The 19994-nt window shown below is 32.3% G+C and overlaps 1 protein-coding gene across 1 annotated transcript in view; it reads right to left on the bottom strand.

Annotated features, from left to right (window-relative positions):
- Window positions 1-19994, bottom strand: part of LOC115875312 (dorsal-ventral patterning protein Sog-like) — a 106167-nt gene that overhangs the window by 23390 nt on the left and 62783 nt on the right. The window contains exon 3 of the mRNA XM_030890732.1: window positions 6839-6942. Coding sequence (XP_030746592.1) covers window positions 6839-6942 — 104 coding nt within the window. The remainder of the gene's footprint in view (window positions 1-6838; window positions 6943-19994) is intronic.

The raw sequence follows: 19994 nt of genomic DNA, 5'->3' as shown, positions 1-19994 counted from the left end.
ATTTAAAGGTAAAATTCTGCGTCTGAGACTGCTAAAAATGTTTGAACGCGCATAATCAGCTCTCCATTGACTGGGCCGGTTTCTACATCGCTCTTACTACTAATTAGGTTTGTTAATGAATTTTATTGCCGCATAGCCAACTTAGATGATAATCTAGTAAAGACGCCATATAATATGGACAACCGGAAAGCGTAAAATCAAGAGATTTATTTTTAGCTTTAGAATGAAAAAAATAAATAAATAAAATCCTTGACATTCGTATAAAATTAGACGGACCTCCGAGTGCGAGATAATTGGCAATGGCTTTAAATACAGAAAGGCGACGATTTCTGATAAGGCATATATTTGTTTATGTGACGCTTATATGTAACTTGGAACTATTAACTCAGCGGTGGTACTATATACCTAGCATATATTTCCTTGAAGTCAATGACGACCTAACTGAACAGTTGCATTTTACAAAAAAAAAATGTATGTGCGCATATTTGAAGTAAAATTTAACTAACAGCTATTAAATTGACGGATTTGAAGGACATGCTTGAATAAGTGTAGTTTGAAATAATGAAAAAGTAATAAATTAAAAATTAAAAAATAATTTGATTCACCTTCACAAATTTGTATTAAAATGGTCGTCTATCCGACTGTCTGTCTGAGGACTCCAATCGGGTACCTCTATCCACGTGACGAGTTTGGTTCCAATCGACCTACGATTATGAAAAATTCTGATGATTTCGTTCATTTAGAGGCATCGCGCGGTTCGTAACGCCGAGGGCGTCATCCTGTAACCCGTCCCCAATTATGCCGAAATCGACCCACATTTTTCTCCAATATCGAATCCTTAATCCTACCGTGATGAAGATGTAAACGAAACGTCGGCGTCGTATCCAACTATGCAGGGTAGAACCGTGTGCATCGTCGCTCACATAGCCTACTTATCAAATTTGATCGCGATCGGACGACATCAACTGTTGACGTTTCTTACGTCAAAACTATCACAGTGACACGTGTCGTACATGGTCAAGTTGGCCTTGGTCCAGTCTATCGACATACCAAATTTCATTTAAATAGGACGATTTTTGGTAAGGCGGTCCTTACTACTTTTCTTCTCGCGTATTATGTCGCGTGCCGTGACACGGCTTTGAAATTTTACTCCCAGCGCACGTAAAGAAGGATTACTTCAGAAAATGTACTTTTTATTTTTTAGTTTACCGTTTCAGTGTGGCGAAATAGTCATCCTTTAATCCAAAAATCAACTCGTCAGAGATCGTAGGGTAGACATCTTCTGTGCTGCTCTAAAATCAATCAGAAACATTAAATTTATGAAAATCAAATGATAGTAAAACTCGCCAAACTTTACGGCATAAGCAAAGACAGACCATAAACTGTAGTATAAGCGAATCCATGTGCAGATTCTGTAACTGTATCAGACTGTGCAGATTCTGTAACTGTAACTGTATCAGAACAAGAAACGACAAAACGCATTCTATGCCACTACGATAGCCTGGCAAATGTGCACTTCTTTGTATTACGCTATGATAAGCCACCGACAAAAGACTATATTATAGAAGATTCAGTCTTTAAGACATTTTGAAAAAGGTACGACTGGAGAATGCGATCTAGAAATCAGAAGACCGCAATAGATCTGAAAAGGGAGTAATGGAATAGACCAAAAGCTACCCCATAAAAGACCAAAAATCCGTTTAAGGAACACTTTATTTAATAAGATCTTTGATTATAAATTAATGATAATGCATAATTTGTAATGTCATGATACACCAATTATATATTTCACAAATGATATACGTAGGTTCAACAAGATTTCCAAAAAATTTGGACATTCAAAAAATAACAGAAAATAAAATTTGCCTGTGAATTAAAATGACAGACACAATTGCCACTCTCAGGGATCCTCCGGATGGACATACAACTATACTCTGTAGGACCTTGATCAGTAACAATTTCTACTATCGAAATGACTTCAGTCAGAATCTGTTTTTAACAATAATTATATTTACAAAATAGTGGCTTACTTGGCATAGGTTTGAATAAAACATTCATGAATAATCATTAAAGTGGGTGTGTAATAATTTAAATAGTGTGAACAGAGAATATTAATTCCAAAGTCCTGGGATTACCCACTAAAATGAAAACTGAATGTTTATTAAATTTTCAAAACAGTAACAAATTGCATCATCTATTCAGCATGCTGCCATTATTGTGTATTCATTTTGTGGAACATTAAATAGAATTAAAGAATATGAGCAGCGGCGTGGCGTCGCGTCAGTACAAGAGGATGTAATAAAAGTATATAACTGCAATTAACACTTTACCAACACAATACAGTTTTTTAGACTCACAGGTTAAAAAAATAATCAAACCAATTTAAAAAAATAATTGAATTTAGGTATAAAACAAAGTTATGAACGTATCTGTTAGATAAAACAGTAGACAAGGACAACAAAAAAGTTTATTAAGTGCTTTACAACCACATAACCAGTGTTCAGTTTTATAAACATTTTTACTAAAATGAGGAATACACGATTTTAATTTAGCATTAATATTCAAAATATGCTTTGGAGGTCCTTCTTCAATAGTTATTTTTTTCTGAATACACCATAGAACTGAAGAATGATTGTAAAATTATTTCTATTTTACAGCCACACTCAGAAGCGGTCATCGCGACACGCAACGATATTTATTTTCTATTTTATACAGTAAAGGAGATGTGTTTAAAAACCTGCGTCACCTATCGACTAAAACATCGAACGGGAGACGTAATTGTGGCCGGAAAGTTCACTGACCCCGGCTCGCGTTGATGGTGTTCACGATGTAATGTGGACAGTCGCATCATCGCACTGTAGAGATATTTTATTTTTAGCATTTAGCGTAGGTCTTAGCATTATCTATAAAGCTCGACCAATACACACACCAGATAATTGAAATTGAATTAAATTATTTCAATAAATTTACTAAGAATTTTAATTTATTATAGGAGATCTCAGTGATTTTTTAAATGAAAACGTATTACAATGTTTTGAAGGGATGGGACGTATCACCCGCATCAATGGAAACTTCGCCGCTGAATATGAGAACGAAGTAAGAGCAGATTATTTTTGAAAAAATATATCTATACGGAATACATTACAAGTTTTTAAACGGTACGGTCAACACGGAAATTCAAACGCACTTTCTTTATATTTGTCTATGTCTATATCTTTGTCCGGGTTGATCCGTCATTTTAGAGAGTAACATAAGTTATTTAGCTTTTTGTGCCTCTGAATTATGATAACTTTTCCATTTTAGATTTCAATACCCCGGAACCTAGACAGACTTCTTATCAAAACTGTGAACAGCAGAGCTATCCAACAAATTCAACAAATATAAAAGTGAAAATATGATAATACTATAGATTTATTAAAAAAAATAGCAAAGTTTATAATGCGACACCAAAAAATTACTATATATATTTACGATTGAAATTCAATTCGAATCAGATTAAGTATTGAAATTTCGCTGTCATTTTGTCATTTCCGATGCAGCGATAAATCACTCGTGAATGTTCCATAGTATTAATCTTTTTTTCATTTGATCATACGGTACAACTTTCCATTCGGCCGAGAAAAACAATTGTGGGAAAATATTTAATTGGGGCACCGTGTATTATACAATTGCCCTCTCATATATAATTTAATACTTATTTGATCGAGCAATTCCTTCAGAAAAAGCAACAATTTTCTCGGCCCAATATACAGGGTGTTATTGAATAAGTATATTAAAAAAGTTATGTGGTGATTCCTCTCTTAAATTTTAGATAATAATTTTTTTATATATTTCATATCCATATTTTTCGATTGGGCGTTCCTATACAAAGTAATTTGCTTATACATGGTAATCCAAATTCTTAGTAGCTCCCCATACAAGCCGTATATAATATACAAGCCATATTTGGCCTGTCATGTACTGAAGTCGTATTTTGGACGGCCCAAACTGGCCTACCGACTTAGTTTGACGATCGTGCCACCCTTTTTTGAATTATAACTTATCATACAGCCTCAAGTTTTTGACAAAAGCCAGTATCCTAAAGCCGTTTTGCAGAGGTTAGTTCTCCATCTCCGATATCAGTCGTACCAAAGTTTATGACAAGAATGGTTGTCGTCTCGGCGCACTCAGTGATGAAGTGTTCTCCAGTTTCCCCATTTTGCCGACAGAACGTGCATTCGCCGTTGTTTCTTAGCTTCGATCTACTGAGTAATCTAATAAACAACATTGAGGAAGCAATGTCCTGTTAATCCGAAGATTGTTCTTACTTAAATTAATGAAAATCTTTGATAGTTCTCGGTGGTAAGTCCTGAGAAATTTCACATGGAGTTTCAATATTTAGACGGTTTCAATATTTAGAAGCAGAACGGTTCTGGTTCAGTTAGTGAAGTGTTTGCTCCTTTTCTAGCTAAAAAAACGTTTGCTTTTTCATTGCCGTCTATCCCTTTGTGGGGTGGTACCCAGTTATAGGAGAACTTTTTTTTTCTTTGCTTAATTTATGCAGCTTCTCTAGGTATTCTTTGACCAACTTTGAACCGATGCCGATGGTTACTGAGTTGATCGCCCTTACATTACATTGTAAGTCTGGTGAATGTGTTCGTACAAAGATTTATACTGTGATCTTGGTTCAACTAGTATAATCGAACAACTCTTTATAAAAAGGATTAAGATTGAAGAGTGTTATATGAAAATCTCCTTAGTCATCTCAGTTGTTCGCTCATATACACTCAGATGCAAATTTAAAGTTTTATATTTTTGTTAGTTTTAGCCCTATTTTTATGATTTTTTAGCAAACTATATAATTATATGAACTTTAATTTGTAAACTAAGTTTTCATAAACTTTAGTATTTGGCAGGGTTAATCCGGAAATTGTTTTTTACACTAACTTTAACACTATAATATTACAGTCAGAACCATGACTCCTGAGCATTTTATTTTTTGATTCATGTCAATACATGCTTTGGTTAATTTTTAAGAGCGAAATGAACTGATCACGATCAATTTGCAATTTTTCCAATAATCATTACATATTAATGTGATTTTTTAATATGACGAGATGGTTTTGGCGACTATTAAGTCGTAACTAAAAAAAAGGTTAAAAACTAACGATACAGTCCTGGTTTTAATAAACATTAATAACGATCACAGAACTAAAAATATTAAAGAAAACATCTGTAATACTCAAGTATACAAACAGAAAAAAAAATTGTAAAAAATACCCTAATACTTTGTATTGCCTCCCTTGGTTGCTATAACTGCCTGTATACGCGTCCGTTCATACTGTCATTGAGGCTGCATATACCATATAGCGTTATGCTTTTCTTCCTATCCCATTCTTTTTTAAGAACCAAGCGAAATTCATTTAATGAAGCTGGTACTGCTTCGCGACCTCTAACCCTCCTGCCAAGCATTTCCCAAACGTCGAACATGATGGGCAGTTCATAGTGGTATATAGTTCAGAATAATTACCAAAACCGCTTTGTCATATTGAAAAATAACTTTAAAAAGAAATGATAATTGAAAAAATGCAAATTGTTGGTGGCAAGTTCATTTCGCTCTTAAAAATTAACCAAGGCATGTATTGACACGATCCAAAAAACAAAATATTCAGGAGACATGGTTTTCACCGTAAAATTGTATTTTAGGAAAATTTATACACGAAATTATTGCACAGGGTGCAGGGTAAAAGGGTAAAAAAACAACCCCTAAATTAACCCTGCATAATATGCCAAATATAAAAACTCAGTTTATAAAAAACTGAGTTTACGAATTAAAGTTGGTATAATTATATACAGCTTGCTAAAAAAATCACGAAAATCTAGCTAAAAATAACAGAAATATAACACTTTAAATTGAAAAAAATGTCACCGTTGCGCTTTTTTTGCATCTGAGTGTACATTTACACCCTGTAGACAAAGAGGCAGGAAGAAAGCGAGATCGAACTGGTCTGTAATCCGAATTGAAAATGAATAAAAAATCCAAGTCGTAATTGTTTTTCAATTGTACTTAAGACGTGATCCAAATAAAATCGCCTTTGATTGACTTAAATACAATCCGACCGATAATTCGAGACAATGACATCACTGACTTAAATAGTGAGACGTAGGAAAAAATATGCTGGAGGCTCGGCCCCATATAGCACTTTTTTCGATGCATTGTTGTTTGTTAAATTGAAGGAAAATTGACCGGTTTTGAATTTTACGGGACATGCGATGGAACAATAAAAAAATTAAAGAAATGCTCCATATATTTTATTATCTTGTTTATATAATAAAAAAGCTATTTAAATTTAATAACAGCAATTATCCAATGTAAAACATAGCTATTAACGCATCGTTACGTATTACAGACACTAATTAGATATGCTGCTTTGTGGAGTGGTATGGTAACGCTCCCATGGTAAATGTTGAGATATCAGAGAATAGTCGTAAGTCGTAAAATAAGTTAGAATAAAGACTTAGGTTTTTAATAACACCATCAGAAGTGTGTGAGTAGTGTGATTTTTCTGTGATACATTTCCTCTGACAATCACTGGTACTTTAAGCACAATAAGACTGACAATAAGTCCTAATGCTACAGTGCAGCAAAGAAAAAATAGTTTCCAGAATCTAGCTGTTCCATGCGTTAATGAAGAATTTCGATATATTATACCCTTTGGACTTTGAGACAAACTGCTACGATGTACTTGTCTCTAATATTAAAAGAGGCATACAAAATTAAACTATAAAAAGTATTTGGAATATAATATGTAGTATTTAGAATAAATGATATGTTCTTAAATAAAATGTTTTAACTTACCGGGACACATTCGCATCTCATACAATACAGTATTCCTATTGGTTGTCCTAGATCTGGTATCCATTTGGAGCCTAACTCGCGAATTTCTTTTCCAAACACACACTCTGAAACAAAATTATCGATTAGTATTCTGGGTTAAATTTTATAATGTTGAATATTTATGGTTGAACATATTAAATATATTGATTAATATAAATTTGATTAAATGTTTCCTATATAAATTTATCTTGATATTATACTGACTTGTTATTAAATCATTTGTAACGAGTTATTTATTCAGTAATCTATCTTAAACGCTAATATCTTCAAATAAAGTATTTTATATGTATCAAACGTTTAACTTAGTTAATATGTGTATATTTTTAATAATAACATTTTCGTTTGTCGAGCTAGTAGTCAGAAATGACATAATATATAACACAACACTGAAAATAGTAGAAGAATATACAGGGTGGTCCGAACTGTATTCCGGAAACTTCGGCAGCATATTCTGCAGATAAAAATAAGTAAAAATGTTCGTATAGATGTATGTCCAAAAATGCTTAGTTTCGGAGATACAGGGTGTAGAAGTTTCATTTTTATTTCGATTTTTTTCAAATAATTTCTGCGGTAATGTCAATATTTGGATTAAAATTGGTGTCTGGGAGTTTTTTGACATGATACATTTGATTTTGATGTCAATATGACTCCTACTAGTAGAGGGCACCGCCTAGATATTTTTTAACTGGCTTGAAAAGTAATAACTTTTCGTCCGTACCTGTATAAAACTATTGAGTAGAAAAATATACATTTACGACGCTTTTTACGTAAAAAAAGCCTGGGGGGCCTGGGGGCCTGTTGTTGAACCCAGGGGGGGGGGCCTAGAGGGCTTTTGTTTTTTAAAAAATGAAGAATAATTTAAAAAAAAAATTTTTTTGAATGAAACCTTTACATGAATTACTCTATCAATAAATTTCATAGACTTGGTTATCAAAGCCGTGTTCTCGTAACATATTTTTTGAACACAACAAAATAATATTAACTAAACAAAACTAGAAAACCTCATTTTTACTGCATCACAAGCAAATAAAAATTAATCCGTAGCCAAGAGTCATAATTCAAGATTATTCTGGGGGTGCCCAGCAGTACCTGGGGGGGCGGCACCACCGGGTACCCCCCTAATTACGCCAATGTTGAATAACCTGAAAATGATGATGATAAATAACATTTGCTACTTAAATCTAGCGAGAGTATTCTTAAAGACTAGTTTACAAAAACATCGATCGATAATGTATCGATTTCCATGCTTTCCAAACTTCAAAACAGTTTTTTTTCAATCGTATGGGCATGTATCACACTGGAAAATAGTTATTCCAATATTCCCCATCTCTAGCATCCATATTTATCTCCCCGATGAACCTATTTATTAAGTTGTCTATATGCGATTAGTATTTGATTTTGTAAATCTCTGTTTATTTTTCTGAAGTACTGTAGGTTTGTACTTTATCCTTAGTTAATTATATTGTAAAATAATATGAAAATGTATTAATTTCTGACATTGAATAGTGTTTTAATGCTAGAAACAGTCATCAAAAATGTATAAAGTTATAGAAATATGCTGTCCTTGTATAAAATTCAAGCCAATATTTGAAAAGCCATAACTCTCATTTCCATAATAAAAAATTATGGAAATGAGATCTGCATGTGTATCTGAAAGATACCACTCGTTCGCCTTTCGAAACAAAACTATGCGAATTGTATGCAACCAGACGCATAGTCTGCTGCAACGGCTTGGCTGCATGTTAGGAAAGGTCAGACCAAAATTAACATCTCTAAAGCGGTCTCTATTGTAGTGGTGCTATTATACTCCTACCAATTATAAAATTGTGTAGCGCTATGCGATGACTTATTTATAATTAAACGTTGCTCGCGTACGTACAAATTGCGGCTAGGAACTGGTGCTTTTAATGATAATGTTAGTTGACTCGACTCGTATGGTGCAAGATCATAGCAAATTACACTCAGATGCAAAAAAACGCAACGGAAAAAAATTTCGTCAACTTTAAAATGTTATATTTGTTTATTTTTAACCCTATTTCCTTGATTTTTTTTAGAAAACTGTATATAGATATATCAACTTTAATTCGTAAAATCAGTTTATTATAATCTATAGTATTTGATCTCTTATACAGGGTTAATCGAAGAGTTGTTTTTTACACCCTGTGTTTTCACAGTGCTCATAACTTTATGAGCAAATTTTCCTACAACGTCATTTTTAGATCAGAACCATGTGTCTTGAATATTTTGTTTCTTGCATTATATCAACACATGCCTTGATTAATTTTTGATAGCAAAATGAACTTGCCACAAACATTTTGCAATTTTTCAATTATCGTTACTTTTTGATGTTATTCTTCATAATGACGAGGTTGCTTTGATGACTATTGTAGTGTAGGTACGATTGAATATAGTTCTTAGTATCGAGTATTATGCAAAATTCATTGATCTTGTTGAAGATGGCAGAAATTATAAATATTCGCTTTATCCTTGAATAATAGGAAAACATAACACAACATATTTGCACCCTCATTGGCAGTATGAACAGATGTATACAGACAGTTATAACAGCCAGGGGAGGCAGTATGTTTTACAAGTTTTTTTTATTTGTTTGCATGTACATGGTGGACCATTTTGGTTGTTTCTATAGGGTATCTAAGAAACCGTAGGAAATATTCAAATTTTGATACTGCAGTTTCGGGTTCTTTTTTTGAAAAAATCACAATGCCGCAAACGGATCGTGGCTATCTTGATCCGTTTCGAAACTACAGGGGGATTCTCAAATTTTGTACTTTTTGAAGATGTTCGATAGTTTGTTTACTTCAGCAACTACACAAAAATGAATTATACATTTTAAAGGCACTTTTCTGTGTAGAATGCAGTGACGTAGTCAAACTTTTTTCGGAAAAAATATTTTTTAGATATTAACTATACTTCTGTTTTTTTTTTAAATAGAACCCCCTGTATATTTTTAAATTTCCTGATTCAGCTTGGCATGGTCTTCTCAAAAATATATAACACTCTATATTTATTTTCACTATTAACTACAACCACAAACTAACTTAGTAGTAGACCGCGCCGAGTAACAAAGTTAACGGTTGTCATGGTGATCGGGACATAGTTTTGATGGATGCGTGACATTTCATTTCAACAGATTGAAGTGTGGGTATTTTAAATAATACAAAAATGGGTAAATTTGAAAATTTTGAGAAATATAATATGTTAGAATGTTATATTGAGTCTAACAAACAGTGATTTATATTTTGAGCGGTATTTTGAGCGCGAGCAACCAAACCCAGCCATTTTTAAAAGGTCAGAAAATAGTTTAATTCTAGCTACCTAGGCCACCTGACATCACTCCCTTGGACTTCTTTTTCTGGAGCTGAAAAACGAAATTTATCGAAATGCAAATAGAACATTAGAAGACTTACAAGATAGTTTTGTTGTGGCTTTGCAAAGTGTAACCAACATACACATTACGCCACTGCATTCTACACAGAAAAGTGCCTTTAGAATGTTTAATTCATTTTTGCGTATTTGTTGAAATAAACAAACTATCGAACATCTTCAAAAGTACAAAATTTGAGAATCCCCCTGTAGCTTCGAAACCGATCAAGATAGCCACGATCTGTTTGCGCCATTGTGATTTTTTCAAAAAAAGAACCCGAGACTGCAGTATCAAAATTTGAATATTTCTCACGGTTTCCTGGATACCCTATAGAAACAACCAAAATGGTCCACCCTGTACATGGATGAAAAAATATTGTAAAACACTTATTTTTAACTAAATATATAAATCCATAAAAAATCAGGTTTTAATATAGAAGTAAGTTTAAAGTAAGGTAAAATATTCAGTCTTAATCTTACTTTTTTGGGGTGTGAATAAGTATTGGATATTTGGTAAATAATTTCATACGATTGAAAAAATGACGTCAGAGATAGCTTTGAAATGAAGATCGCTGTCATTTTGCATGTACATTTTACGGGGCGTGTCATCGATCGTCATTTCAATAGCAACCATCGATTTTCATTTCAACTTATTAAGAAACTGAAATTTGATTTAACTGAACAACTATTATAAGAATTTTGATATTGACATTAGCTGTATGCTGACAAGTATGTCGACAAGTGTTTTTCAATTTTCAAGAAAATGGCAGTGATTTATATTTTGAGCGGTATTTTGAGCGCGAGCAACCAAACCCAGCCATTTTTAAAAGGTCAGCAAATAGTTTAATTCTAGCTACCTAGGCCACCTGACATCACTCCCTTGGACTTCTTTTTCTGGAGCTGAAAAACGAAATTTATCGAAATGCAAATAGAACATTAGAAGACTTACAAGATAGTTTTGTTGTGGCTTTGCAAAGTGTAACCAACATACACATTACGCCACTGCATTCTACACAGAAAAGTGCCTTTAGAATGTTTAATTCATTTTTGCTTATTTGTTGAAATAAACAAACTATCGAACATCTTCAAAAGTACAAAATTTGAGAATCCCCCTGTAGCTTCGAAACCGATCAAGATAGCCACGATCTGTTTGCGCCATTGTGATTTTTTCAAAAAAAGAACCCGAGACTGCAGTATCAAAATTTGAATATTTCTCACGGTTTCCTGGATACCCTATAGAAACAACCAAAATGGTCCACCCTGTCCATGAATGAAATAAAAACACTTATTATTAACTAAATATATAAATCCACAAAAAATCAGTTTTAATATAGAAGTAAGTTTAAAGTAAGGTGAAATATTCATTCTTAATCTTACTTTTTTGGGGTGTGAATAAGTATAGGATATTTGGTAAATAATTCCATGCGATTGAAAAAATGACGTCAGAGATAGCTTGGAAATGAAGATCGCTGTCATTTTGCATGTACATTTTACGGGGCGTGTCATCGATCGTCATTTCAATAGCAACCATCGATTTTCATTTCAACTTATTAAAAAACTGAAATTCGATTTAACTGAACAACTATTATAAGAATTTTGATATTGACATTAGCTGTATGCTGACAAGTATGTCGACAAGTGTTTTTCAATTTTCAATCTTGAAAAAGGATCTTGATTTGGTAAATCTTACACAAGTAATTCATTTATGTACTTGTTTATTGAAAGCGGAAGTTATAAACCTTAATAGCGCTTTTCAAATATGGGAACTATTAAGATAATTTTCCTTTTACGATTTTTCAAGTGTTGAGAGAACCCCTTTTATTGTTTTTTCCGTTATATAACTGGTCTAATAAAACGTATAACAATATTATTTATCTTACGTTCATTCGTGAAACGACCTCCTTATCGAAAATTTCTAAAAAGATTTAAATGTCATTAACTGAGACGTACTTAAGATAAGGACGCATATCGCGTTGAATGTTGTTATCTAATTCCAGGTATGTACCAAATTAGAACAAATTGTTTCAAATTATTTTTTTAAAACAATTTTTACGGCGTCGTGATACTGTCGAGCTCGTAAATAGAATTGTTGGTTTAAAACTTTAGAGTTCTTAATAGCTAAATAAATATTTATTTCAAATCGTCATTCAACGTTCAAACTATACTTTAAAAAATATAAGCAATTTCTAAAATTCTTAATTTTTTTGAACTTATTATATATATTTTATTTTTTATTTTTATTTATATTTGGTCTGAGGCAATTTTAAATTATTTCTCTATTTTTTAATATTGTTCTCTTGACCTTTAACAAGTACTACAAATAACGATCAGCTAGCTTAGTGTGACGACGCCGACGTTTTCATTTGTATACTTTTAAGACCGCCATTATTTTAACTCTTAAAATAGATTAGATTAAATTCTTCAAGGTGGATATCGACCTTTTCGGATCTATTGTGGTCCTCTTCATCCTTAGGTTACATTTCCCAGTCCTATCCTTTTCAAAAAGTCTAGCAAGTCGGTGTTTATTAACCACTGTACATCGTGTAGGCCTGTCCACTGTCTAACATTCCTCAGCCAAGACATTTTCTTCCTTCCGATACCCCTCCGGTCTTCGATCTTGCCTTCGATTAACAGATGCAAGAATTGATATTTGGGGTTTCGCATTATGTGCCCCAGGTATGCGTTTTTTTTCTTCTTAATCAATTCAAACATTTCGCGATGTTTGTTGACACGTCTCAGAACTTCCTCATTTGTTAACCTAGCCGTCCAAGGTATCTTCAGAATTCTGCGATATAGCCATATCTCGAAAGCCTCTAGTTTATTAATAAGCTGCTTTCATTGTCCAACCTTCCATACCATAAAGGAGCACCGACCACACGTAACACTTTACGAATCTTAATCTGAGGTTAAGGTCAAAATCAGAACAGACAAGTACTTTTCGGAACCTCAAGAATGCCTGCCGAGCTTGTTCGATGCGAAATTTAATTTCCTTGTCTGATGTCCAATCTTTGGAGAGCCAGAGGGCCTTGTATTAAATGTTATAATGGAGTTTTTAAACACATCTGGATTTCTGGATATTATCATAAATTTAGTTTTCTTGATGTTTATGTTTAAACCCATTGCTTTACTCTGTTCTCCTAGCTTGTTGACCAGCAGTGCGATTCTGTAAACATATTTCCTGTCTAGTGACTCATCAATCGTATACAAATAACATAGGCTAGGCAAGAAATTTCTTGTTACGGAGCTTACAGAATCCCACTGCAGTTGTTGTAGATCGTGTATATTATCTGCAATCCAGATCGTATCGTCGGCGTAGCGGATGTTATTAATCCACACTCCGTTAACTTTGACTCCCATTTCCACGACCTCTATAGAGCCTCTTGGAAAATAGCCTCTGAGTACAAATTGAATAGGAGTGGAGACAGCACGCAACCCTGTCGCACCCCCCTTCTAACTTGTATGGGATTGGACATGGTATTGACCAATTTTATTTGTGCTGTTTGGTTCCAGTACAAGTTTTCGATGCATTGTTAGCAAGAGTTAGTCTCCCATTAATTTGTGATTTACTTATGTGATTTGTTCTATCATTATCGGTTCATGAGCTACAGCCAACGACCTCTATTATTGGATAACCCTGTATATTGCTTACCGGTTTTCTTTAAGTACATCCTGCTTATTGGTTAAATATTTTGTTTATATAACTGGTGCTATTAAACCAATGAATACTGCATCATACTGCATTATACTTCATATAATAAGCATTACGAGTATAATACTGATAGAGGATACTGAAACACAAAGAAACATTATTTTCAACATCAAATTTTTACCTAAAAGAAACTGTCACAGGCTGCTGGACCACTTTTTTTCTTACCGCGTCACATACTTAAGAAATAAAACATTATAAAAACACGGGTAAGAAATGGTTAACGCAAATAAGGATAACAATTTTCTCGTCGTCTGTTACCGTTTTTTTAGCTTCACGGTGGGCTGCAAAACGACTATGGCTCGGACAATTCCTGGCATATGAAAACTGGTTTCGTTTTTTCAAGAATGTAAGTATAACTAGTGCATACGATATATATTTTAACTTAATCTGGCGCGATGCGAATCTAAGGACATAAAGATACCCGAAGTCGCTCTTAAATCAGCCAGCATGGTCGGCCACTTATGATTTTTGAAAATAATCTGAAATGGCAGAAATCAGCAACGTTCAAACTTCCATTGTCTATTTTATGACATAATATACAAGTATGACGTTTTAGATAGATCACTCTCCGTTATGAATTAATTATATAGATCATATCAAAATAAACTTTTAGTTACCTGATTACGCTTGACCGGCACAGCGTTGCCCACTTGTACATATTTTCTTTTAATCAAAATGTTTTAAGAAACAAAAATAAATTAATTATCTATATATAAAGAGTTATTATTCACATTAACAAAACTCACCTCCTTAACAGCACTTAAGGGATATAAAGGGCCATTACTATCGCTTTCCTGTTCAAAATATTCTAATAAGGTTGCGATGAGTTTTTTGCAACGGCTATTAGGCCTATTATATATCTTGTACACTTCGCACTAAAAGAGGTTCTAAAAAGAACAATGTTCGGCTGCAAGGTCTGCTACTAAAGGTTTTTAAGCTTAAAGTATCACAACAGAGTTCATTTAAACCAAAAACTCGTAATATAAAACTAAAGTTTCAAAACGAATGATAATGTCAGGATATAAATAAATAAATGTCACACCTAAATCCCCAGCGGGAAATTTAAATTCCGGTTAGTCAGCCTGACGCCCAATATGCCCATGGTTAGCAACAATGAATTTAAAAATCGCGCCCTCGATTACGTTTAAAAGTTTAATTGGAATCGAATATAGAGAAAAATCTTCAACTAGAAATTATATTTGAATAGACGCATAGACAACAAACCTCATATTCATTATTTGAGAGTTAAAATGAGATGAAATTAAGATTTTGAGTAAATTTATATTCTACATAAGATATAAGATTAGTATATTAGATATACAGGGTGTTTCAAAACAAATGCGAAAAACTTCAGGGGGTGATTCCTTGTTCAAAATAAAGGTTATTTTGCTTTATAAACGTTGGGTCAAAAGTCAACCATTAGGGAGATATCGCGGTACAAAGATGGCGGAAAAATAATGTTTTTATTTTATATATATTTGTTATGAAAACACACTTTCAGGTAATTTTTTTACTTTTTTAAAATGAGTGGAAGGGGTTGAAATAAACTACCTCTATCATTCTTGTTAACGAAATTTAAAGAAAAACCTTATCAAACACATGCAAATGCTTTAATTTGGATAGTTTAGTTTGTTTAGAAACTTTTTTATCTCTTGTGTTTTTTTGACAAAACTCACCGATTTGAAATTAAAAAATAAAATGTAAAGCATTACATGTCAGGACAAACAACATTTTTAGATTAAGAATCTAGTGATAATAACGATAATAATAATCATCTAGATAATAACGTATTGCAGTAGAGTAATGTCAAATAAAATAATATTAGGAACATCCTAAAAAGTAACAGCGGCCGACTAGATTTTTTCCTAAAAAATTACAACAGTCCACTAGATTCTTTATCAGAAAATGTTTTTTGTCCTGACATGTAATGCTTTACATTATATTTTTTAATTTCAAATCGGTAAGTTTTATCAAAAAAATACAAGAGATAAAAAAGTTTCTAAACAAACTAAACTATCCAAATTAATTTTTTTGTATGTGTTTGATAAGACTTTTCTTTAAATTTCGTTAACAAGAATGATAGGGGTAGTTTATTTCAACCCCTTCCACTCATTTTAAAAAAGTGAAAAAATTACCAGAAAGTGTGTTTTCATAACAGTAATGCTTCCATAAAATTACATTAGTTTATCTCTTTTCGTTTTCAAGATAAAAAATAAGAACATTATTTTTCCGCTATCTGTGTACCGCGATATCTCCCTAATGGTTGACTTTTGACCCAACGTTTATGAAGCAAACTACCCTTTATTTTGAACAAGGAATCATCCCCTGAAGTTTTTCGCATTTGTTTTGAAACACCCTGTATATTTACATAAGTTAATTCTGTAACTAAATAGGTCAACATCAATGTTTGTCCGTGAGAAAATATTTGAATTGAGAGTAACTCTGGTTTGTTTTATTTTACTGCAAGGTTACGTAAACCTATTAACCTAATATAGTGAACAACAACAATAAAAAATATTAAAGCTAAAATTTTATAATTGTATTGCAAATATTAATGATAACAAAAGAATATACAAGTTGATGTGAAGCATATTATATGACTACGTTTTGAAAATGGGACATAAGGTACCTATATACAATAAAGAGCTGCAGAACAGTACTAACGAACCCCACAATAACCATGCATTCGTTGGATTTTGTTGTTAAGTCTTCCAAATACAGAAGTAGTCAGCTCGCTAAAAACGGCAAAGTAATCTGAAGAATTTTGCTCGATGCGGTCTTTTTGTTTAATATCAAAAGCGAGAAAAGGTCTTCCATGTGATGTTTGTCCTTGTTTCTGCCACGCAATGAATATGGACTTTTTGATTGATTGAAATTTATAATCTTAAGCTCTATAGTTGAAGCCGCTAAAGTTTTTGTAGTTTCCATATTTAACATCGTAAAAAACATTTTTATTACAGTAAGTATATGTGATATTAACTTTGAATTATTTATTTTTAAACTGTCCTGAATTTATAATTATTTATATTGTATTATTATTTATACGACAGCTGAGTGATAATTACCAACTATACAGGTGAGTCTTAAATAAGTGCAAATATTTTTAGGGGTAGTATATTTCGACCCGAGAAACACGATTATGAGGTTTTTTGCGAAATAATTTTTTTTTAATTTGGAATTTTTTGAAAACACTTTTGGATTTTTTTTTTAGTTTTAAGTTAAATAACATAATTTCTTGATAATATGACAACATAGATTGTAGATTAAATTTACGAGAATGAAAACCCAGAAAAGATCCAGTACTTCTCAAAATTTAAGCAAAAAATCATTTTTTGGAACTTTTCAAAGTAAAATAACTCGGTTATTTTGGACTTATTTGAAAAACGGCAAAGAGAAAATATGTTTCTTTTATCGAGATCTACCAGCCCTGAAAATGTTTACACCTATTTAAGACAACAAATGACTTTATTAAATTGACTAAATAAAAAAACTGTTGTCGCTTCTCTTTAATATAAAAATAAACAAATCTAATCAATGTTATGAATGTAAGAGGAATATTATTGTTACGATTATGTATTAATTATAATAATGTGTTATACATAGTCTCCCAGAAATAAGTGCAAGTATTTTAACTGCTAGTATAGTTCAACCCCAAAAACAGGCCTATGTTTTTTTTTCGCGAAATTTTTTTTTTGAAAATTCGGAATTTTTTGAAAAATGTTTTGATTTTTTTTAGTTTTTAGCTAAAAAACATAATTTCTTGATAATATGGCAACACAGATAGTACATTAAATTTACAAGAAAGAAACTTCAGAAAAGATCCAGCGGGTCTCAAAATGTTAGCAAAAAATCATTTTTTTGAAAATTTTCAAAGTAAAATGACTCCGTTATTTTGGACTTATGTGAAAAACGGTAAAGAGAAAATATGTTTGTTTTATCGAGATCTACCACCCCTTAAAATACTTATTTCTGGGACACCCTGTATAATAATAATTGATGCTGATTCTTGGTCAGAATAGTCAGTCCTTTCTTAAAATTCAGTCAAGCTAAACACAAAGTCAAGCAAAACACGTTTCTTCATGTCAAGCTAGTCAAGCTAAACACACTTCTTTTGCTTATTTTTGCCTGATGTTCCGTATTATATAAATTTTGTATATTCGGTACCCATTTTTATGTTACGATTATGAAACACAATATTATCATAGCAGTGGTTACCTTTTAGTTGATTTGCTTACATCAGAAGTGGGACTGGTCCGTTAAAAGTACCACAAAAGCTTTATTAGTACATATTTGTTATTTTATGTGCTGGAAATATACATAATATTAGAAAGTGGTAAACCCTGTAGTTTCAAAAAATGGAAAGGATAATTTTGTCTGGTGGGAAATTTTGGAAAATTGGTCTGTTGTCTTGAAACTACTTCAAAATGGCGCAGACTACTATAAAAGTATAAAGAAATTTAAGTTGTTAATTTTTTATTTATATTATAAAATGATAATGCGACTCATAAAGATTTTTTTTAAATCCAGATCAATTTATTTGGTACCGCACCATTAGAATAGAATTATTTATGAATAATATACATTATTTTACTGATCATAAATCTCGTGTCGAACTTTCTTTGAAATAGGCAGCTTAAACTTAAATATACCAAAAATTTTAAACAGACGACTCTGTTGCTTCGAAAACATCCATGTATCGATTTATCGATGTTTCATTTTACGTTGTTTCCATCCCTAATCTAAATCAATCAGAAATATTTTTAACCATACTGTATTTATATTTTTTACCTTGCAATTTTAACTTTTGATAAGGCTTTCGTAAAATCACCATCAGCTGTTACTGTCACTGCTAAAAACTTCAAGGATAAAAAACATCAACGAGTGGAAGAGATACTTTTCAGACAAAATACACTCCTACGCTTTATTATATTTTCGTTATTTACTTCCGAAGACCCACTTATCGTCGCAAAAGTTGCGGTTTTCTTACCAAATGGCAAACGGTGGGCGAACGATGAATGGCGTAGCTGTGCAACGACGATTTTTACGAAGATGCAAAAGCAAACATTAATAATTAATGTACGTATGAGTCTCGGAGAGTGGTAGCTCGGAGCTAACCGATCATAAATAACACTATTATCATAGGATTAACTCGATAATTAAGCCTGTTTAATCTTAATTTAATTCGGATTCGCCGTTCGGCGCCAGTTGTAAAAGTGTATTTATATGCGGACGGTTCCGAACTCGTCCTGAGTTTTCGGTAAATAGTAACACCGTACAAGAAGCACTGATATATCTAAGTGTTACTAAAATTTGTTTTCTGTGTCTTTGTTATCAATTAATATTGAGTTTGACACAGTAAATTATATTTTTAATTTGGTTTACTAAAGATTCGTGTATCATAGCTTATTTTATATTGAAATTGGCATATTTTTATTCAAATATAATTCTTATAAAACCGCCTCTACACTATTCCCGAAATGTTTGGTTTGGTTTCTATCAGAAAACGTGGGAACTAATTTTTATCGTACTATTTTGTGAAATATCACAAAGCAATCAAGGTCAAACGTTGTGGTGGCTTTAGAAAAATAAGTAAATGTGGAGTATGAATAAATATAATTAATTTGTAATGAAGTGTAATGTAATACCACTATATTAAACTGATATGAAAAATCAAAAACAGTGCATTTAGAGAACAGTTACCGATGGTAGATTAAATTGGCTATTCCTCTATGTTATTCTATCTAACATTATTAATTACAATATAGTAAAAAAATATATTTCCAAAACTTAAAATCGTAAAACTGCAGGGCAATACGCAGTGACCAACAACTGTTCTGGCGGTCCGCCTTTTATAGGTTATAATCCATGGTGTTAAACTCTTTAAAAAATCGTCTAATTATTTCTTATTTTTGAATGGATTTACGAGTACCTATATCAAACCAGGTTATTATTATATGTAAAAGTATCTTTTATTTGCATCGGGTCAATCAATAATTTTCCCAATCAGCTCGATACATTGATGAT

The sequence above is a fragment of the Sitophilus oryzae genome, unplaced genomic scaffold (genome assembly GCF_002938485.1).
Source record: "Sitophilus oryzae breed Bouriz unplaced genomic scaffold, Soryzae_2.0 scaffold_1372_pilon_pilon, whole genome shotgun sequence".
Taxonomy (NCBI): Eukaryota; Metazoa; Arthropoda; class Insecta; order Coleoptera; family Curculionidae; genus Sitophilus; species Sitophilus oryzae.
The sequence above is the reverse complement of the archived record's forward strand: the minus strand, read 5'-3'. Positions and strand labels throughout refer to the sequence as shown.